Source organism: Engystomops pustulosus, chromosome 4, assembly GCF_040894005.1.
Source record: "Engystomops pustulosus chromosome 4, aEngPut4.maternal, whole genome shotgun sequence".
Lineage (NCBI taxonomy): Eukaryota > Metazoa > Chordata > Amphibia > Anura > Leptodactylidae > Engystomops > Engystomops pustulosus.
In genome coordinates this window covers 109604036-109624610 of record NC_092414.1, presented here as the reverse complement: position 1 = coordinate 109624610, position 20575 = coordinate 109604036, and the positions used below count along the sequence as shown (strand labels likewise).

General features: G+C 38.4%; 1 protein-coding gene across 6 annotated transcripts in view; it reads right to left on the bottom strand.

The window, feature by feature from the left end:
* PLXNB2 (plexin B2) overlaps window positions 1–20575 on the bottom strand; it is a 158984-nt gene that overhangs the window by 29277 nt on the left and 109132 nt on the right. For all 6 annotated transcript variants that reach the window (XM_072147042.1, XM_072147043.1, XM_072147046.1 and 3 more), the window contains 8 exons: window positions 13429–13537; window positions 10848–10984; window positions 8189–8356; window positions 7900–8020; window positions 6649–6879; window positions 3864–4040; window positions 1149–1285; window positions 616–716 (listed from right to left, as the gene is read on the bottom strand). In XM_072147042.1, the coding sequence (XP_072003143.1) occupies window positions 616–716; window positions 1149–1285; window positions 3864–4040; window positions 6649–6879; window positions 7900–8020; window positions 8189–8356; window positions 10848–10984; window positions 13429–13537 (1181 nt within the window). The remainder of the gene's footprint in view (window positions 1–615; window positions 717–1148; window positions 1286–3863; window positions 4041–6648; window positions 6880–7899; window positions 8021–8188; window positions 8357–10847; window positions 10985–13428; window positions 13538–20575) is intronic.

The following is a 20575-nucleotide window of genomic DNA, read 5'->3' as shown; positions in this document are numbered from 1 at the left end:
TTTGACAAGTTTTGTGCAGCGCTGCGTAATCTGTGTGCGCAATATAATAAAGAATTATTATTATTATTAGGATCCTCTCAGAGGCTCACGAATGTGATGCAACTGTTCGGCAATCCCACTATACATCAGGAGGGGTGACACCCAAGTGCCATGTTTAATGCCAGCGCTGGTATAATATAGATTAAAGCTGACCTGTAGGGAGAGGGCTTAGCCTTAGCCTCTTGGCAATGTATACGTACTATATAAAGTCACCAAGAGGTTAATGTCACCATTCTGGGATAACAAATAATGCCTCGGAAAGCCTGTATTCATTTTTTTTGTCCATTGTGCACTATAAAGGTTACAAGTGTTACATGATTGTGAATGTCAGTAAGATTATGGTGATTAATAGCTTTTTAGGTTTCCATCTATGATCTTGAAAATTACAGTTAGGTGAAGGCTACACAATTCCAGCAGCACCCACAAATCAAGACTGTTACAGGAACAGTCATGCACAAAGAGAAAATGATGATACTACTCCTACTTAAACCAAAAAGGGTGCAATTGTCCCTTAACATGTAAAGTTATTGAGAGTTAAACTATTTACAATCACTTCCACAAACAGATAAAGCTTACCTGTGAATTCTTTCTTGCAGCGATCTCTTACACTTTCTTCAAGCCCCTCGAGCTGCTGTTTCACTTTTTCATATTCCCGCTCTGCCTGCTGACTCTTCCTCCTTTGGACAAGATCATAATCATCAGGTAGAAATTACAAACAAATTGAATTCATCTGCCTTTTGCAATCTGCAATAATCGGAATGAAATGCAGAGTTTGTTTCAAACTTTTTAAGGCAATGTAATTTTTTTCGTTACAAATACAAAGGAGATTATCTCACGGGCAAAAAGTGAACAAAGTGGCCATTTGACTCTTTAGCAAAATTGCATGTTTAAACACCTGTACAGTGATGCTACAAACGCAGGCTCATTTTCAGACCCGGAATAGAATACCTAATACAAATGAGCAAAAATGTGCCCGAATTATGCTCTCCTGAAAAGGACAGTTGGATAGTTTTGCCCATGGCTAACAAGGAGGGTTTCATAAAATTCTAAAAACACTAATTCAGGTTAGTATACTAATGCAAAATTTCAAAAAAGCAAATACTACATACCGATAGAAGTAAACAGCAGTCACAATTATCAATATCATTGGTATTAGGACAACAGGAATGATTATGTGTAAAGGAATCGCTGGGGACTGTCCATATTCTACTTTTCCAAGTATCCATTCTCGCTTTCCAAATCTAACCTATGAAGAAAGACATAAACAGTTAAAAAATTTGAGTATCTAGCTTTTAGTTAATTCAGGGCTGGCATTATGTGGGTAAGGAATTTAAGCACATAACTGTGCTTAGAATAATCAATTGTATTGGCATCTATAAGATGCAAAAGGGATACTGCAGGGTTTCCTTACACCTGCATGGTGCCCTTGATAATGACACTTTTTTTTAAAGCGGCACTTCACTGTAAGTGATGCAGACATCTTTGTGGCAAATTCTGCAATTGGCATTCGTCTTCATCAAGAATGTCTGCGTTTTAAAAGTGCATGCATTTTTAAACAGACTGAAAACACATGCTTAAAAACAGACCAAAAGCGCCATTTGTGGCATTTTGAACGCATTTTTGTCCTGTTTTTAAGCATTTTTCAAAAACCAGCTTGAAGTTGACCAGTTTGAATTTAGATAAATGGTCAAACCTGCCAAAAACGGATGCCTTTTCAAAAAAATGCAAGCATTTTTCAACGGACTGCTTAAAGATGGGCCAAAAACGCGTTCAAAACGCCACGTGTGACATCACCCTAAACCAGTGATGGGCAACCTTTTGAGCTTGGTGTGTCAAAATTCGCCAAAAAACCGAGCATAACTCGGGTGGTGTGTCACCTTGACAAAAAACCCATAATTTTGTGATATTTATTGTTTAAATAACAAATACGTATAATTATTTAAGTTCTAGGGTACTTTAATCCTAGGTTGTGTGATTGATCCTACCATGTACTGCCATACTACAGTACATGGTATATGGGGATTTTCCACATCATCTATTTATTACAATGTGCTGGACAATCTCTCAGCCTCCCGGCTACTGCACCTGTCCGTGTAGGAGCTGAGGATGAAACTTAACTCTCCGGCGGCCGCGTGTCACTGAAAATGGCTATGCGTGTCAGCACTGACACGCGTGTCATAGGTTGGCCATCACTGCCCTAAACCATACTAAAACACATGGACACCGTTCCCGATTGCAGTTTCAGTGTAATACACGATAAGGCCGTGCTCCTCCCTACAGCATTTAATTTGCACTTTGAAACACAATTCAAACAGGGTTTGTGAACTACCTGAATGTGGCAGGGTGGGGAAGTTATCCACTTTTTATGTTATTAAAATTTTGTGAGTGGATTGTGGGCAACCTTTTTTACATTCATTAGGTAAATTATTTAGAAGTTGCCATTTCCATGATGTAAATTTAACAGTGGCCATCTGAGTTTTACAATATTGGGTCAAGCATTTAATTTTGCCACTTTGTCTACAAGAATGCATAGTTCATCTTTAACCCCTTAACGCTCTGCGCCGTACGGCGCAGAGGTATAAGGGATGTATGAAGAGGGCTCATGGGCCCACCATACAGAGGTGGGGGTTTTTGCATTTTGCACAAAACCCCCACCGCTAATAACCGCGGTCGGTGCTTGCACCGATCGCGGCTATTAACCCTCTAAACGCGGGCGCCGCCATCTTTTTTCCGATCGCCACGTCCCCGAACGTCATCGGGGGGCGGCGATCGGTTACCATGGTAGCCTCGGGTCTTCTTTTGACACGAGGCTACATGGCTTATGCAGGTTCGTTACAATGAGCCAGTGGCTCATTGTAATGTATGACCTGCAAAAATGCCATATATTGCAATACTGTAGTATTGCAGTATATGGTAGGAGCGCTCTGACCATCTAGGGTTAATGTACCCTAGATGGTCTAAAAAATAGTGAAAAAAAAAGAAAAAAAAAAGTTTAAAAATAAAAAAAATTAATAAAATATTAAAAGTTCAAATCACCCCCCTTTCCCTAGAACGGATATAAAACATAACAAACAGTAAAAAGCACAGACATATTAGGTATCGCCGCATCCCAAAATGCCCGATCTATCAAAATATAAAAACGGTTACGGCCGGCGGTGACCTCCGAGGCAGGAAATGGCGCCCAAATGTCCGAAATGCGACTTTTACACCTTTTTACATAACATAAAAAATGAAATAAAAAATGATCAGAATGTCGCACAGACCTCAAAATGGTAGCAATGCAAACGTCGCCTCATTTCGCAAAAAATGACCCCGCACACATCTCCGTGCGCCAAAGTATGAAAAAGTTATTAGCGTCAGAAGATGGCAAAAATTTTTTTCTCTTTTTTGTACACATTCGTTTAATTTTTGAACATGTATTAAAACACAATAAAACCTATATAAATTTGGTATCACCGCGATCGCACCGAACCAAAGAATAAAGTAGGCATGTTATTTTGGAGCGAAGAGTGAAAGTCGTAAAAACTGAGCACACAAGAACGTGACTTTTTTAAAAAAAAATTTTTCCACATATGGAATTTTTTTTCAGCTTCGCAGTACACGGCATGTTAAAATAAATAACATCACGGGAAAGTAAAATTTGTTACGCACAAAATAAGCCCTCACACAGGTCTGTACACGGAAAAATTAAACAGTTATGGATTTTTGAAGTTGGAGAGCGAGAAATCAGCCGAAAAACCCTGCGTCCTTAAGGGGTTAAGAACAAATAACAAGTAAGGGTAGTAGCACAAGAGGAAATAAACACAAAACAATGAAGGCCATACCATGAACTCTGGTAGGTTGTCTGTGGTATCTCTCTTATGGCGATTCATGGGTGGAGGCTGCTGCTCTGGTGGTACACAGTACAAATCTGTTGCAGTTAATGTGTTTATCTTGCAAACACCTTGCCCAACAAAAGCTTCTGCCTCTTCTATGGTCATTGCTGCGTTAAGTTTATCACCCTAAAAAAATAAAAATTAAGTGAATAAACTAATTTATATAACCTGGAAATCTGTTAAAGAGCCCAAATCATTCATTATTAGTCGTCGTCAGAACTGGGGTGTATACGTTCAAAGTATCTTTGAGGGCTATAACATGAGCAATGGCTCGCATAGAGTGGCTGTATGAACGAGCCACTGCTCATGTTATAACCCTCAAAGTTGCTTTTTGTGTACAGATAGGCACTAGTATATCGCATGGTGATTAAACACACAGGGATTTTTTTTGTTTGTTTTATTTGTAAAACCCATTTTAAAACGTAGGGTTTACCAGACATGCAGGGTCAGTTTTTGGACCGCCCTTGTTAGGGAGGGAGTTATGTGGGGCTTAGGCACCGGTGTAATTGCATGGTGAAATAGGCTTACCCAGGATCTGTGGTCTTCACTCTTCTATCAATCAACACATGAAGACTAGTGAGATCTAAGCTTATTATTATACTATTCCGCATATTAAATATACGATTGACTCCATGGCAAGGGGTCTTGTTTGCTGAGATTGTTGGCTCATTTTGACTACATAGTGCATTGAGCTGCACTCTCTCTTTCAACTCTGTGCAGCTATGTTGGCCAATTATACTTGAGGAAAGTTCTCAGCAGCACAGTTGTGTAAAAAAAAAAAAAAAATGGCGGGTGCAAGCTTCCAGGGTGAGGCAAACAGGTCCTCTAAAATATGTACAAAGAAAAGAAGCAGCACTCCAATGCAGGTAGATGTAAGGTAAAAAGTGGCCACTTATGGAATAAAGACACCACCTTTTCACCTTACATCTACCTGCATTGGAGTGCTGCTTCTTTTCTTTGTACATATGTTGGCAAATTACCGTAAGGCATTTTAATTTGATATTGTTAAAAGTTATATTTTAGCCTTGTTTACATTTACATTTCATGGTATTGCACCAAAAAAAGGAAATTATGGTCCTTAGATTAATAAGTATAACAATTTGTGAAATGCTCCAGTCAGTAAAGCAGTTTAAGGCCAAGTCAGAAAGGGGGTTAAACAGAAAAAAGTCGTGCAGCAGATTTTTAAAAAGATATACCAACATTTACTTTAATGGTAAATGCACAGGGTCTGGATTACTGTAAAAAAACAGTACAATTCAAGAGGATCATTCACTACCTTTACTAACAATTTTCCCACTAATTCTAGTGCTGACCCCATGGTTCCCAAGTAATCAATGCCATAATTTTCAGCTCTTTACGGTCAGATGGGCAGGCTTCAGCCTACAACCCCCGACTGTAGGCAGAATAAATAGTAAAGTCTACAATATGCTGTGAGAACAAAGAGGCTGGCTCTGTCCCCTTGACAGAGTTGAAAATATAGACTGCTGGGTAAAGAATTGGAGTTTATTTGGGTCCTCTTTAGCATTTGCGCTATATAGTCAAGCTAGACAAAAAGGGTGGAAGAAGGGAGCCACTAAAGATGTATGCATGTATATTCATGATGTATGGTGTTAGAATAGAAAACATACATTACCGAATATGCTTGCAATAAATATAGGTTTAAAAAAAAATTTATTCAATACACACTAGGGGGCACTACAAGCAAATTAAATCATTGCAGTTCTTGGCCTAGCAACTTGATTATCCAAATGTTGATGCGAGAGACATGATGCATTTCAAAAGAAGTGCCAATGATCAAAAACCTTACAGAAAACCCTAAAATAGCAAATTGGATACAATTGTGTTCTAGCATATGAGAGCTTAATCCCTTCATGACTGATGGTCATTGGTGCCTGAATGTCCAGGTCAATTTTTCACATTCTGCTATGGGCTTTTTAAAATGACATACATATAACAATTCTTACTTTTTCATGACACATGAGACTAAGTTGAGGTTTATTTATTTAATTGTTTTCGCTTTATAAAATTTGCCAATAATTCACTACAAATAATATGAATAAATAAGCTTGTCTGTCATTTTTCTGATTAAAAGGTTTTTTTTTTTTTTTTAAGTTGTGACTTTTACAAACTATGTTATAAATAAGTACAGCATTTTTCCATCACCCATTCCCAGGTCCAGCTACAGATGCAGAGGGTGCATGTACTTCTGCAATGTAAAAAGGAAAGTCTTTCCTGCAGCTACTTCTACATTCTGCCTTCAGCTGACATACTTCAAATGCATAAATACATCTCCTGAACCCTGGTACTTAGGCACAATTCTGGTGCCATATTAAAAAGGAGAGTCTCCCCTTTAATATGATATAAAAATAGTGTAAGGATTTACAGAACGGGAGATATCCACTCGGAAATAGAAAGCATAAAAATCCACATGTTTTAATACACTTGTTAGGGTGGCTATCTTTGTGAAGCATCCATACACATATTAAAGGGAAGATTCTCCAGTTTAATAGGACACCAGAATTGCTTTGCTAGGTGCCAGGTTTCAGGAGATACAGCGGTTTGAAGTTGGCCACTGTCAAGACGTTTATAAGAGTCCTTTCCGAATGGGGCACGTGCAGATTGTACGTATATAGCTGTATAGCAGTCGTGAGGGGGTTAAACAATTCCTCCACATAACTGACTAACCTACACACTGGCATAACCACACTGCCACCACAGTAAACCTTGTAGTTACCTTGGCATTAATGAAATTGTTCACTTGTTTTTTTATACCATCCGTGAAGTTCTCAAAAGTCGGATCAAGGAGATAATTGAAAGAGAGTTCAGTTGTGTGTAGATGTGTCACAAATCCATCCATTTTAATCATTACAGTAACCTCAGAGTTCAGGTAATTTTCCGGTACTTGAGGAGAGGAGAATATTATTACTGAGTCATTGACTTTTTCAAGGATGTCTTCCTTTTCTATCTGTAAAGGAAGAAGACAGAAAGCTGCTGACCTCACAAATAACATAGTAAAATGGTACGTTCTACACCTTTTTAGACAGTTAATAGAGCTAGAGAATAAAGAGACTGCTGCATTGAAATCACATAGCAAGAAATCTAACAGTCAACAGAAACCCCTTATTAACAGCGCAGTAGTCACCAGTTAACCATATATTTTGGGTGTATACAAAAATGCATTTGCCCCAAAATACTGACTTCCACGCCATGTAATAGAAAGATGTACAAGTACCCTCTTGATAAATGTGACTGAAATGTTAGTATTTGAGCGAGAACTGGCCCTAAGTGAATAGCCAGATTAGACCATGTCATTATTAAATGAAAACTAGACAAAAATGCAGAAGCAGTGTTTGAAAAGGGAGTTAGACCATTCCCTGCTTCCATGGGAATTTACAGGGTAAGTAGCAGTCGGATGCTGCTTATCAAATGATCTTAAAGGGGTATTCTCGGCTGGGCATTCACATTCAGTTTCATTAATCTGCCATATATAAACATTTCTTCAATTGGATGTTATTAAAAAAAATGTTCCTGTGTGAAGATAATTTCTCATAAATGTAGTCATGTTGTCCCTTAGAAACGAGATAACTTCCTCGGATACGACCATGTCACACTCTGGCAGCGGTGGCCAGACATGCGCTATAGAGTCCTGCTGGACCACCAGGATTCAGCAATCATTACCACAGGACGGCTGTGCGACATAACTCCCGGACATTTCATATACAATAACCTTTTGTTTCTTTGTGCACTCACTCCAGCAGAGGTGGCCGTATCCGAGGAAGCCATCTAGTTTCTAAGGGACAAAATGACTACATTTATGGAAAATTATCTTCACACGGGAACATTTTTTTTAATAACATCCAATTGAAGAAATGTTTATTAATGGCAGATTAATCAAACTGAATGTTAATGCCCAGACGAGAATACCCCTTTAATTATCAACAAGTGTGACTAGCTCTATAGAATAAAAAGTTGTTACATTACTTACTGTATGGAAAGGATATTCATTCAGTTCTCTTTTCTCCCTTGTGGATGGTACCGTGGCCATCATGCTGAAATTTTGTACAATGCCAAATCCCATTCCAGAAATTGTGATGTTTCTTCCACCGCTAAAACAATTGATATATTAACTTTGTAGACTACAATTCATGTCACAGTGCACAATTATATTATGCTTGGCAAGCATTTTACCAATAATGCATATTAATATAACACTTCTGTCCACAGCAAAATTTACTATGATTTGATCATACCGCAGATAATATTATTCAAAATACCTTGCAAAACTGCGATCAGGATTAAAGTGAAAGATACTGGGATTGCTTCTGTAAGTAAACATTCCTGCTTCTTTCTCAGTGGCAGTACCATAGAAGACCTTTACTTTGACCTTGCCTTCTTTATTTGCTATACTTGTATCGCAGACTATTTCTTCACCAAATGAAATTCTATGTGGGGAAAAAAAAGAACAAAGTAAATATGTGCATTTGACATGCTTTATGTCTTCTGCTAACAATACAGCAAACCTTATGGCTGATAACTGATCTTTAAGGTTAGCAGGGGAAATTAATGGCAAAATAAAATAATATACAAGAATAATCTTTCATAGAAATGGGCCAATATTCAAGCCCCCTGTATCCAGAGCCACACATGTATGAATTTAGTCTCTGTATAAACTCACACAGAAGGTACACACATCTACAAATCCTGAAGCCCAACCTGAGTCTTATGTAATCAGCATTCAACTACTGCGGATTCCAGGCTGTAATCCTCTGGAAGAACTGCACTGATTTCTATAGGCAAGTGGCAGAATAAAACTATACAATTACTTATATGCAGTGTCCTGACTGTCTTTAACAGGGTCTACCACCAAACCCAACCATATATAACTGATAGTTGTGTGATGGTGCACCTAATGCTGAAGTTGAACATGAAGTATTTTGAAAATTCAAATAATTGAGTTTATATGTTAATTATCTACATATCACATCCCATCATCCCTTGCCTGCATGGTTTTAAATCGGACCATTTGAAATCTTTTGCAAGGGTTTTTTTTAAATTGGTACTGTAAATGCAGCAGGGCGTGGGATCCTGCTCAGCAATGAAAACCCCTTGCAGATGAGAGGGAGCATTTCAAACTGAGAGGCTACAGAAAACATAAAAGCTCCCTTTAAAGTTGCTCTAAACAATGCATTAAATGACAAGCAAGTACGACTGAAATGTATCCCAATGCATGAAAAAAATAGAAAAATACACTGAATCATTTCAAAAGCCCAAAGTAATAGTCTACAATATGATAAACCGTGATTGAGATTGATTTGCTTCATCAGGGAGTTAGCTTGTGAAAACAGTCAAATTTTGACCGATTGTGGCATACAAAAGGAGTAGAGTTTTCCGATCCAGATCTCCAGATCATACAAACTCTGAAATCCACCTCAACAGAAAAGTATTCAGAAAAAGAAAATAACCCATACAACCATAATTTCAGTATACATATTATACTACAGGTTTGTTTTAAAACACACACATTAAAAGAGGAATTTTAGGTCTCCGAGCCAAATCTAATAAAGTGTTATAGTCCACTACATGCAGGGGAACAGAAAATGTAGAATACCTTGTTTAATTTGCAATGTGAACATTAGCTGGAGTGGGATTGGCTGAAGTTACTTATAATTTGTAATGGAATTGAAAATCATGGAGCATTTGTTACTAATCACTGTATCTCTCTACAGCCAAATTGGCAAATCTCTAAGCAAAGCTTCGCAATACAACAGGGACAGCTGGAACAAGTTGGCAAGTTCTCTAGCACAGCTTGAAGTCAAAGGTTCTGGTGAGCAGCACAGTAACCCCTTCATTCACACAGCATTCCAATTAGCTAGTGACACTCTCAGAATTAACCAAATCATGCTTCCTCCTCACCCTTAGAATGTAACCACTGCCATATTGCTAACAGAAGCCACTTAATTGTAATTAGAACCAACTCTTAAAACAAAATCCATTGTTTAAGCCAAAGATCTTTGGTAGCCGCTCAAGATATTTATAAAGTCCATGCAGGAAAACACAATAAGTACAAGTTACCATCATGTTGAATTAAAATATTTGTAGAAATCACTCCAGCAGGTCTAGCATGTAGTTTTTTACCTTCTAGTTGAATGCTTCAGATGTGACCATAATGTGCTGCCCTGATTAGTATAACTTTTCAGACATAATTTGGCTGGCATCTGGTGCACAGCCAATACCCTAGGCCAGTGATGGTGAACCTTTTAGAGACCAGGTGCCCAAACTACAACCAAGACCCGTTAATTTATCACAAAGTGCCAGCAAAGACATTTAATTTGTGATTTATACTCCCTGCTCTGTCACTCCTTTCATTCATATCATCACCCTGAGGACACCAATTAAACAGAAAATAGAAGAAATTTGGACAATCATTGTAACTTCCCTCCAGGATGCCATAAACAGGAAAAATTGTCAGGGCCGGAGCAGGAGATACAATGATAAATCCAGATCTGTTCACACCTCCCCACCCCTCCAGTAGTCCCAGGTAGCGCTGTCACTTTAAAATAGCTCTGTGCTTAGCAAGTCCTGGGCTGCCTGGGACTTCAGGAAGATACCTGGAGTCCTCTCTGGTGATTGCCTGGGTGCCCACAGAAAGGGCTCTGAGTGCCACCTCTGGCACCCGTGCCATAGGTTCGCCACCACTGCCCTAGGCAATGCTCTAACCATTTTCTTGCCTCTGTCTATCCAAGCAGTCAGTGAATTCCCTTCTCTACTAATTAATTCTCATGTCCTATTCAAGATTCTGAAACTCTTTACAAGACTATGAGCCATATATGTAGTGCTCCTGCTACAAATGCTTCTGTCTGCCTTGTGTATTAATCTTACAAAAATGCTATACAGAGACAAGGTAGAACACTTTCATTTTTACAAGATACATACACTGTACAAGGGAAATTATTGAGAGACACTTTAACATCGTTTTTAGATCCAGTTTCAAGATTATTTCCAGATATGGTAATGTATGTGCCCCCTGCAAGCACACCTTCCACTGGTCTAATAGATGTAGGTTCAGGTTCCTGGAGAAGGAACAAAAAAGGAAATCCATTAGTCACATTACATAAATTAACTCTAAAGCTAAAATAGTATTCCACCAGGTACATTTTCTACAATCAAAATCAAGCATGATAAACCATACTCATTATCCATGACCACCTCGATTTCTAAAATGATCTGTTAACATTATGCTAAAGAGCCAGAAGGCCTCTACCATAGCCCAGAGCCTCTTCGTGCTACAAATTTACATACCGTTACACTGTCTCCCCCACAATGCTCTCTCACCACTAATCTCACACAGTGGGAGGAGAGGGGGGAGTAAGCCTGCACAGTGAACAGCCGGTGAAGATGCAGCACAGAGGGGCTTTGGTAATGGCTCTCCAGAGCCCTTTGAGCTCATTAGCATAATTTTAAAGGTTGATTTTAGAAGGAAGGAGGCTATGGATAAGAAATATAAAAAGATTAAATCAGTAACAGTGCCTGATCTATAATGCTGGATTCAGTTGATAAATATCCTTTAGTTTTGTATGCGTTGAGAACTTGTGTTCTAGAAATCAAGGGTTTTGTGGGATGAAATTGATGACCTATCCACAGGCATGGTAAACAACATCAGATGTGTGGGCATACTCTGGACCGTCAAAAATCAGCTGATATTAGAAGCTTTCCGAAACTAGCATAAACAATAGTATAAAGTTGCTAGTACCTATAGCTTATCCACTATGCAAGTATGGTTTTGAGTGCTGTCAATAGATCATAAAAGAAAATGTAATGATCCAGGAACTTATGTCCTCTTAAAAGCGTAACTGTAAAGTTACTGAAGAAAAAATAGGTTTAGCACAGCTGGCGGGTGCCTTTGATAACAATTCAAACGATTATGCTGCTGGCTTCCACCTATCCTTAGATACAGCCCGGTATATCTATCATCCCTTCTTATAAAATCACATTCAGCTATTCCTAAAGAGGGTGGGCACCTTCTAGTTGTGACATCAGGTAAGGACACTGAGGTCATTCATATAAATCAGGACAGCATGTTTGTAATCGGATGATCAGAAGCATGTGATAGGAAAATGCTTGACTCATTTTCCTATTTTCTTGCCCACTCTCCAACAGCCCCTCCCAATAAGCCTACTGTCATCTCTAGCTGTTCTATATGGTTTCCCATTGTAACCCAAGGTTCTTTGGCAGAGTACTAAGGCCTTTCACATAAATCAGGACAGCATGTTTGAAATTGGACGACCTGAAGAATGTGATAAGTCACATGCTTGTGACATCACCCCAGGTCCTAATTTCTTGCACCCTGCTCCTACAGACCCTTCCAACAAGCCTCCTGTCATCTCTAGCTGTTCTATACGGTTTCCCACAGTTACCGGGAAACATAGCAAATGGAGATTAGCCTTGGGGAACAAGGTAAAATCTCTTCTAGCAGCTAAACACTTGCAGATAGAGTAAATTAGATAATTGCTTATTTTTGCTTAAAGTTAGGCAAAAGTTCTTATACTTTATAATTGTACTGTAAGATATGATTATGAATTAATCAATGAAAATTTCACAAAAATACAGCAACTGAACTGGGAGGGGTATAACTTTTACTTCTGTTTTGAATTTAATTACATACTGTAGACCAAGAAATCTGAAAAGGAAAACTTTGCCTCCAAAATACCAATATTTTCAGGAAATCAAGTATGCATTATATTGATAACTTTCAGAAAAGTTACAAACAACCATATTATCATATCCTATACATGAAAGAAAAGACACACAGAAGCTTTGAGCTATCCCAAAAGGGCAGATGTCAGCTTTGATGTGCAACTCCCGAGCCAGAGAGCATCAGAAATTCCACACTTCCTGTATATACTAGGACGGGAGCCAAGAGAAGTAGACAGCTTGTTGGGTACCCTCATCTGAAGCTGACAGTATCCTCAGACACAAAGGATGCACAGATCTCAGATCGGAAGCAGCCACTGCGGTGGTGTCAGCATCAGTCTGCACCTCACATACTCATTTGCATTGCCTCTAGTTATGATAGGGATTTGGGATGTGTTACTGCAGCTGAATCTTGATCATCAGAGATCACATCCTGAGGCATTCTTTAATGTTACTTTTCCCGGCTATGTTGGAGATACAACAGGACTGCCATTGAAAAATCTTGCTTTCATCTGCTCAAGTCCTACATTGCAAAATAGAGCAGGAATAATATATTTCAAAGTAGTACACAGCCTGCTTTAACAAATTAGTCATAGAACACATATCCTGTAGATTGCATCCCATTTCTCTAAAAACAGGTTTAAGACAGGCATTCCACAGTGCACTTGTTATTAACCTATGCAAATGTGTATGGAAATTCCATATTTAAGTGTTGACTGGGTGCCATAAATAAAAAAATAAAAAAATTGGGGATGATAACATTAGATAATGAAAAAAGGCTACAGGAGAACACATTCAAATAACACAAATAACCTCTTCTTACCTGATATGTAAAAGTAAGACTGCTGGGAGAGACTCCTTCCTTGTTTTTTACCAATATTTTAATGTTTCCAGACTGAGCATAGTGTGTTGGTCCAACCTCGCATACAACCCTTCATGCAAAAACAAGATGGACATTTAGGACGGCAAAACACAGCTTAAAAAAAAACCATATGTAAAACAGAACTATAACAATGTAACCTACAAGGTGCTCTTTAACACACAATGATAAAGTAATGAATTTTTCAAAGGTGCATCATAAAGACACCTAATTTATCAAAATTATTCTTCAATTAATATTTTAAAATAAAAATGCATCACGATTTAATCCCTTAGAGAGAAGCGGTCAGGAAAATTAACCCCCGTAACTAAATATATTTTTATAAACTGCCATTAGAAAGCATTGTCCCTATACATTCATTGTCTCTCTACAGGCCTGTACACTCAAACTATCAGGTCCTAAAGCTGTATGCAAATGACCAGAGAGATGTCCGAGTCATCATATTCAGCAGTCCAGCTTATTCATGAGTGGGAGGCGCAGACACACCCACCAGTGCTTGACTAACAGCCTGTATAATGATGTGAGGTGTAATGGTTCGTTCACGTGCTACATGGTGATGGAGGCCTTGCCTCCTGCAGCCTGTGTGTGTGAGATACTCCAATACACATGACTGACAGCCTGTATAATGATGACCCGAGGCGTTTTTTTTTACACAATGGGGCTCATTTACCAAGGTCCCGCGGATCGCACTTTCGTTGGATATTCTGATATTTTCGCCGCTGTGACTGATTTAGAAAGGGATTTTGGCGCACACAATCAGATTTTGGTGCAGTGGAGCCTGCTTTCATGCGACACAAATCGGGGGGCGTGCCGTCGGACGATCTTGTGTCCCAAGACATGCACCAGGAGGAAGATGGCGAACTCCGGCGGACCTGATTGGGGAAGCAACACATTCAGGAAATTGGGCGCACGATCTTATCGAATCGCAGCACAGTGCATTGTCGTTGGACAATGCACTTTTGGGAACTCCTCCGGACCAGGTAAGTAATGTGCTCCAATGTGTTACATTGTAATAGATGTTTAAAATCCCCATATATTGCCATTCTGTAGTATGGCAATATACGATAGAATCAGACAACCTAGCGTTAAAGTACCCTAGGGGGTCTGAAAACACCACACACAGCTCAGGGGTTTTTGTGGTTCATCGCCATTTTTCCTGAGCATGATGCAGCCTGGTCGGTATACATGAATTTCTCTGCACTATGCACTTTATATATTTGTGTTTACTAGGCGTTTGCCTACCAGGATCCATACTGTATATAGCCAGTGATATACTAGGGGTAATAGTGTTCACACGAAACTATATATTTTGGAGGTTCATTAGCACTATATTGTGTGACCGGTGTAACATTTCTTCAACTTGTCTATTCTAATTATCCTGATTGTAATATTATATCTATTGTCCCTCTGGCTATGTATTTACTTGTATTATGATACTATTATTACAGGAATGGCCATGCACTTTTTTTAGTCCACCAGGGATTATTTTAATGGGCTGGTTTTAATCTTGGTGATCATACGTCTATAAAATTTGTGTATTAACTATTAATAAAACATATATTTTGTCAACAATTGTTGTCTACTTAATTAGATGGTTTTTATAAGGTCTGGATATAGGCATAATAAAACAGGTAAGTAATGTGCTCCAATGTGTTACATTGTAATAGATGTTTAAAATCCCCATATATTGCCATTCTGTAGTATGGCAATATACGATAGAATCAGACAACCTAGCGTTAAAGTACCCTAGGGGGTCTGAAAACACCACACACAGCTCCGTACACTGAAGTATGAAAAAGTTATTAGCGTCTGAACATGGCAAAATAAAGATTTTTTTTTTTTTGTAAATGTATTACAATTTTATAAAACCTATATAAATTTTGTTGTCCCCGTGATTGTATCGACCCAAAAGTAGACAAGTCATTTGGGGCGCTCAGCGAAGGCTGTAAAATCCAAGCCCACAAGAAAATGGAACAAATGCATTTGTTCACCAATTTTACTACATTTGGAATTTTTTTACATTTTAAAATAACATCACTATGAAGTGCAATTTGTTATGCAGAAAACAAGACCCCATACAGCTCATTACATTGAAAAATAACATAGTTTTAGATTTTTGAAGGCACGGAGTGAAAAAGATTGTAAACCAAGCACCATGCTAGTGTGTGTCCCATGTGGCATGATCTGCTTTGCTTTTAGATTATTGTGTCCTTGTTTTTACAAAAAAAAAAAAAAAAAAAAAAAAGACTTTAAAAAGTATACAAAGGAGCCTTAGGAGCCCCACGCTTAATAAATAGCTAAGGAGCCCGAGGCTCATTTGCATAAAATGTTAATCTTTTTTCTAAAGAGATGCATAAAAAGCTAAAAAGATTCAATCCTACAACAGGTTACATACACCAGCATATAATTGTGCATGGTTTACAATGCTTCATCCTAGTGGTAGATTTCCTATAACACTTTTCCGTTCATAAATCTGTATTGGCACATTGTTTATATCCACTTTTTCCACAGTTCTGTGAAATTCACGAGGAAACTCTTGATAGAGGGGGCACACACCAATTTACAGTTTTGACCATGGGGTAGATATCCTTACACCCATTATCAGATATGTTTTTTTCAGCTTAAATGACCAGACTTTCGTACTGAAAAAAAAATATGAAAATTTGGCAAAAGTTTGGAAAAATTATTCATTTTCAAAGTTTGCAATGTTCTGCTTTCCAGACAGATGGTTAAGCTACCCAAAAAGCTTGATAACTAAACATTTCCAAAATGTCTGCTTTATGTTGGAATGATATTTTATGTGTCCTAGGCTTAGAACTTTAGGTGCGATTTTTCAAATTTTCATGAAAATCGCCAGTGTATTAACCCTTTAAGTGTTTAACACGGGTTAAAACAAAATAGAAGTGTGATTTACAAACTTTTGAATTTCTTTGGAAAATACATTCATTTAGGTAAAAAATATGACACTTTCATAATAAATGATGAAATGCTCTGCAAAGTTTGATGTCCAATTTCTCTCAAGTGTAGCGACAACGCATGTGTGGTGGTTAACTGCTGTATGGGCACGGCCGGGCATAGGATGAAAGCAGCCCCATTCAGAGCAGAGCAGTAAAAAGAATAATATAAAATTTTTATTTTTTTGGTAATGCAAACATATGAGTTTATATGAACATATATGGGCTCATTATTTGGGGGATGAGATACAATGTACAGATAATTCGTTTTGGGGATCAATAGCTAATTCATGAGATTTTATTAACTATATCAAGGGGGACACAGACAAAATCATCAATTTTTATTTTGGATTTTTAGCACTTTTTTCCCGCTCACTTCAACGTATAATATTTTAGCTTTATTCCACTGCCCAGTAAAATTAAGCAATCACTTTTTTTTTTACAACAACTTTTCAGGGGCATAATTTCTGTATTTTTCTGTTGAGGGTTTATCCTTTCCGAAAAGAGTTGTTCTTTTCAGTAGTGCCATATTAGGGCACGTAACTGTTTTTGATTACTTTTTAGAACTTTTTTTTACTTCGTTCACCGGGCAGGTTCAATATTGGTTTAGATTTATTGTACAGATTAATACGGACACGGTGATACCAAATATGTATTTTTGTTTTAAATACTTTATTTAGATTTTATATGTAACTGGAGTGATTAGGGGTGTTATTTTATTTAATCTGATTGCTTGTTCAAGCCCTTACACTGCAATACACATGTATTGCAGTGTATAATGCAAGTAACGGAGCATGCTCAGTGAATTTCAGTCGGAACCTGCCAGGATTTGGAACCTGGTGTGAAGAGGAACCAGCAGCCTTAGGGTACACCCAGGTGGTGATGACACAGCTAGACAACGGCACTTACAGGATCCAATGTTCCGCAATCTTCTTCTGATGTGCCGAAACAGGAAGGTGGCTCGTCAGAAGAAGTACCCTTAATGGCTGCCATAAAAACATTATACGACGGTCATTAAGTGGCTAAATTAAGTAATGTTGCTATTTGTAACATCTTTTATTACAATCCAGCTCGATTTGCCTTATTTTGTTATTACCCAGTTTGTCTGTAATACAAGCATGGTGGTGGCAACATCACAACAAGGGGCTGTTTCTCTGCAAAGGGTCCAGGACGATTGATCCTTGTACATGAAAGAATGAATGGGGCTACGTAGTGTAAGATTTTGAGTGCAAACCTTCTTCCGTTAGTAAGGGTATTGATGATGAAACGTGGCTGGGTCTTTTAGCATAACAATGATCCTAAGGAGTGGTTTTGTAAAAAGCATTTCAAGGTCCTGGAGAGGCCTAGCCAGTCTCCAAATCAAAACCCCATTGAAAATCTTTGGAGGGAGTTGAAAGTTCGTGTTGCCCAGCCACAGGCCCAAAACATCACTGCTTTAGAGGAGATCTGCATGGAGCATACCATCAACAGTGTCTGTTGGCAATGACGGAGGTCTTCACAAGGTTGGCAAAGGATATATAACAAATTATTAAGATTAACTGCGCCTCTAGGTATAGTATTCCTTTAATAAACTCCTGATGTTTCAGCTTTTGGACTCTTGAAAGGTCTGCACAGTAAGGTTTTTTTTTTTTTTGTATGGATGCTGTCATTCCACAAGTAAATGAATGGAAATCTGAATCTAAAACAAAAACCTTTACACTAGTTTTAACCAAGTCAAAATTTACATCATGAGAACTTTTAATTTACATAACTGCAAGACTAATCTAGTCCCAGGTCATAATAACTATGAGTAAATGACTTTCCTGCATTGCATTTAGATGTGTTACAATAGTAATAGCTCATTAGTCACAAACAAATATAGAAGCGACAGACTGCAATGGAGGTGCTAGTTTTCTGATGTGTGCCGTGTCTCTCACTTTCAAACACTGTAAAGTTATTCCCAAATGAAAAAAAAAAAACACAATTAGCAGATTTTTACAATTCCCTGCCTGAAAATTAACCGAATTATTTGGACCCATTCATTAACACTTTTTTTTTATCCTATGACTTTTTACAAAGGAAAAACCCTACAACCTACCACTGTTGGTTTATTTAGATCAGAACTATTATGCAGCAAAAATGTAAACATCTCCATTTGTATGGCTTTGTCACGTTATGTTACCCTGACTGAACTATCATTTGCATATTAGATCCCAATTATTGATACATCTAAGAAATACCGGATTGCTATGACTGTTAATACGCAATTAAATTATTATTCGCCCATTTTTATTTTCCTGTATCTTTCATACTTTTAAAGGAAATCAGCCAGTTAAAAAAAACAACTCACCTCCACGTCTCCATCTAGATCCTAGCTCTGTTCTTTCTAAGCTTGACATGACAGGATCACCGAAAAAAGAAGCTTATAATTAGCAAGGGGGACAAGACGTCTGGCACTCCGGGCTGCTAATTATACAAGCCCCGCACCTCCCTCTCCCATGCTGGGAGCATGGAGTGGGAGGCAACGTCACACAGGAGGCGTGATGCTAAATAATAGATAATCCCGGCATGTCAAGTTTAGCGAAGAACACCGCCAGGATCAAGATGAAGAGGAGCAGGGGGGAGTATCTTTAGGGATTTTTTTTTTTTAAAGGGATTGATTTGCTTTAACAAATTATGCTAAAAAGTGTCCAAGACAATGCAGTTTTAGCTGTTGAGAAAGAATAAATGGAGTCAACAAAGCTCCCAAATCAACAAAGTTATAGCTCATACTTCCTCATAGGGTGTCACTACAGTGCACAAGGGCGTATCTAGTAGGCCCTGGATAGTAAGAACCTTACCTTTCATTCACTTCCCCTAAAATCACATGTCCTCTATAATATGTCACCAGGATTGTGTTTCTACATGTCAGGGAATCAACGATAATCACAGTTAAAGTGACAGTTGGGAATGTGTATATAATTAGTAATAGTGATTGTGTAACAGTACCCACAGATCACACATCTCTCCAACACCACCAAATGCAGAATGATGGCATTGGAGAGCAGGGGGATCTGTCCTGACTATGATCTATTATGACACTAATCGGTCATGACATGATCTCTCATGAACGAGATCAATGGCCAGTCTGCAATGACTGGGCAGTTTCAGCGATTGACATTGCAGGACCCATCAAATTGGCCCTGTGATGTCAGTGGGTGGGTGTCGCCTTGCAATACCCACCCACCACATACACTTGTCACCCTGTCACTAAATATCGGACGCAGAGCACTTAGTCACTGCGCTCAGCGTCCGATATATTGGACGTGGAGTGCGAAGGAGCTAACCCTCTCTTACCAATAATAATCAGCGAGCACACTTGCTTTCCAACTGTCATATATTGTAGAGAGATCTTTTTTTCCAGTAAAGCAGCAACAGGATAAACATTTGATCATCTGTACATAATCTGGTTACACATTAACACCATAACCTAGAAATTTACGAGTAGACGTCCACAAAGTTGCACATTACACATAAAATGTACACATATTCATGAATAAAAGATTTTACCCATTCTCTCCATAACAGATAAAAAGCATACAATCCTAAGAGGTTATTTGTATTTCCCCAATTATCACAATTCACCATACAGTTTCTTTCAGGAGTACAACAAACAAACAAGCTGAAGATGACCTAAGGGGAGATGACTTATTTGTATTTGGGACCTAGTACTTGATTTAATTTTCAGGAGGGATTTTTTCTCTGTGCTGTCTTTCACTCATAGTTACAGAGCCCCAAGGGGACCTTTTAGGAGTTCTGTGTTGTACCATTGCGTCAGACAGAAAGACAAAACTAGCCTTACAATCTCCACTCTAGACATTTGTGTGACAATAAAGGTTTTCCATTATTTGAAAAATCCCTTTGTCAGCTTGTCCTTGTGTCGCAGGGTAGTAAAAGGGCATGCAAGCCTAGATGTAAAACGAGGCTGTCATCTTGGTCTTCCACCCCTTCCACATAAAGATAAGAAGCAGTGGGTCCATAGGCAACTCTATCTTCCAATGAACCCAAATATGATCTCTGACTAAGGTCCAGAAAGTTTGTGAGAGTTTCCATAGGTCAGGAGCATATGGAGCATTTCAGTTACTCGATCAGTCTGTCAGGCTTATAGTGCGTCTTGG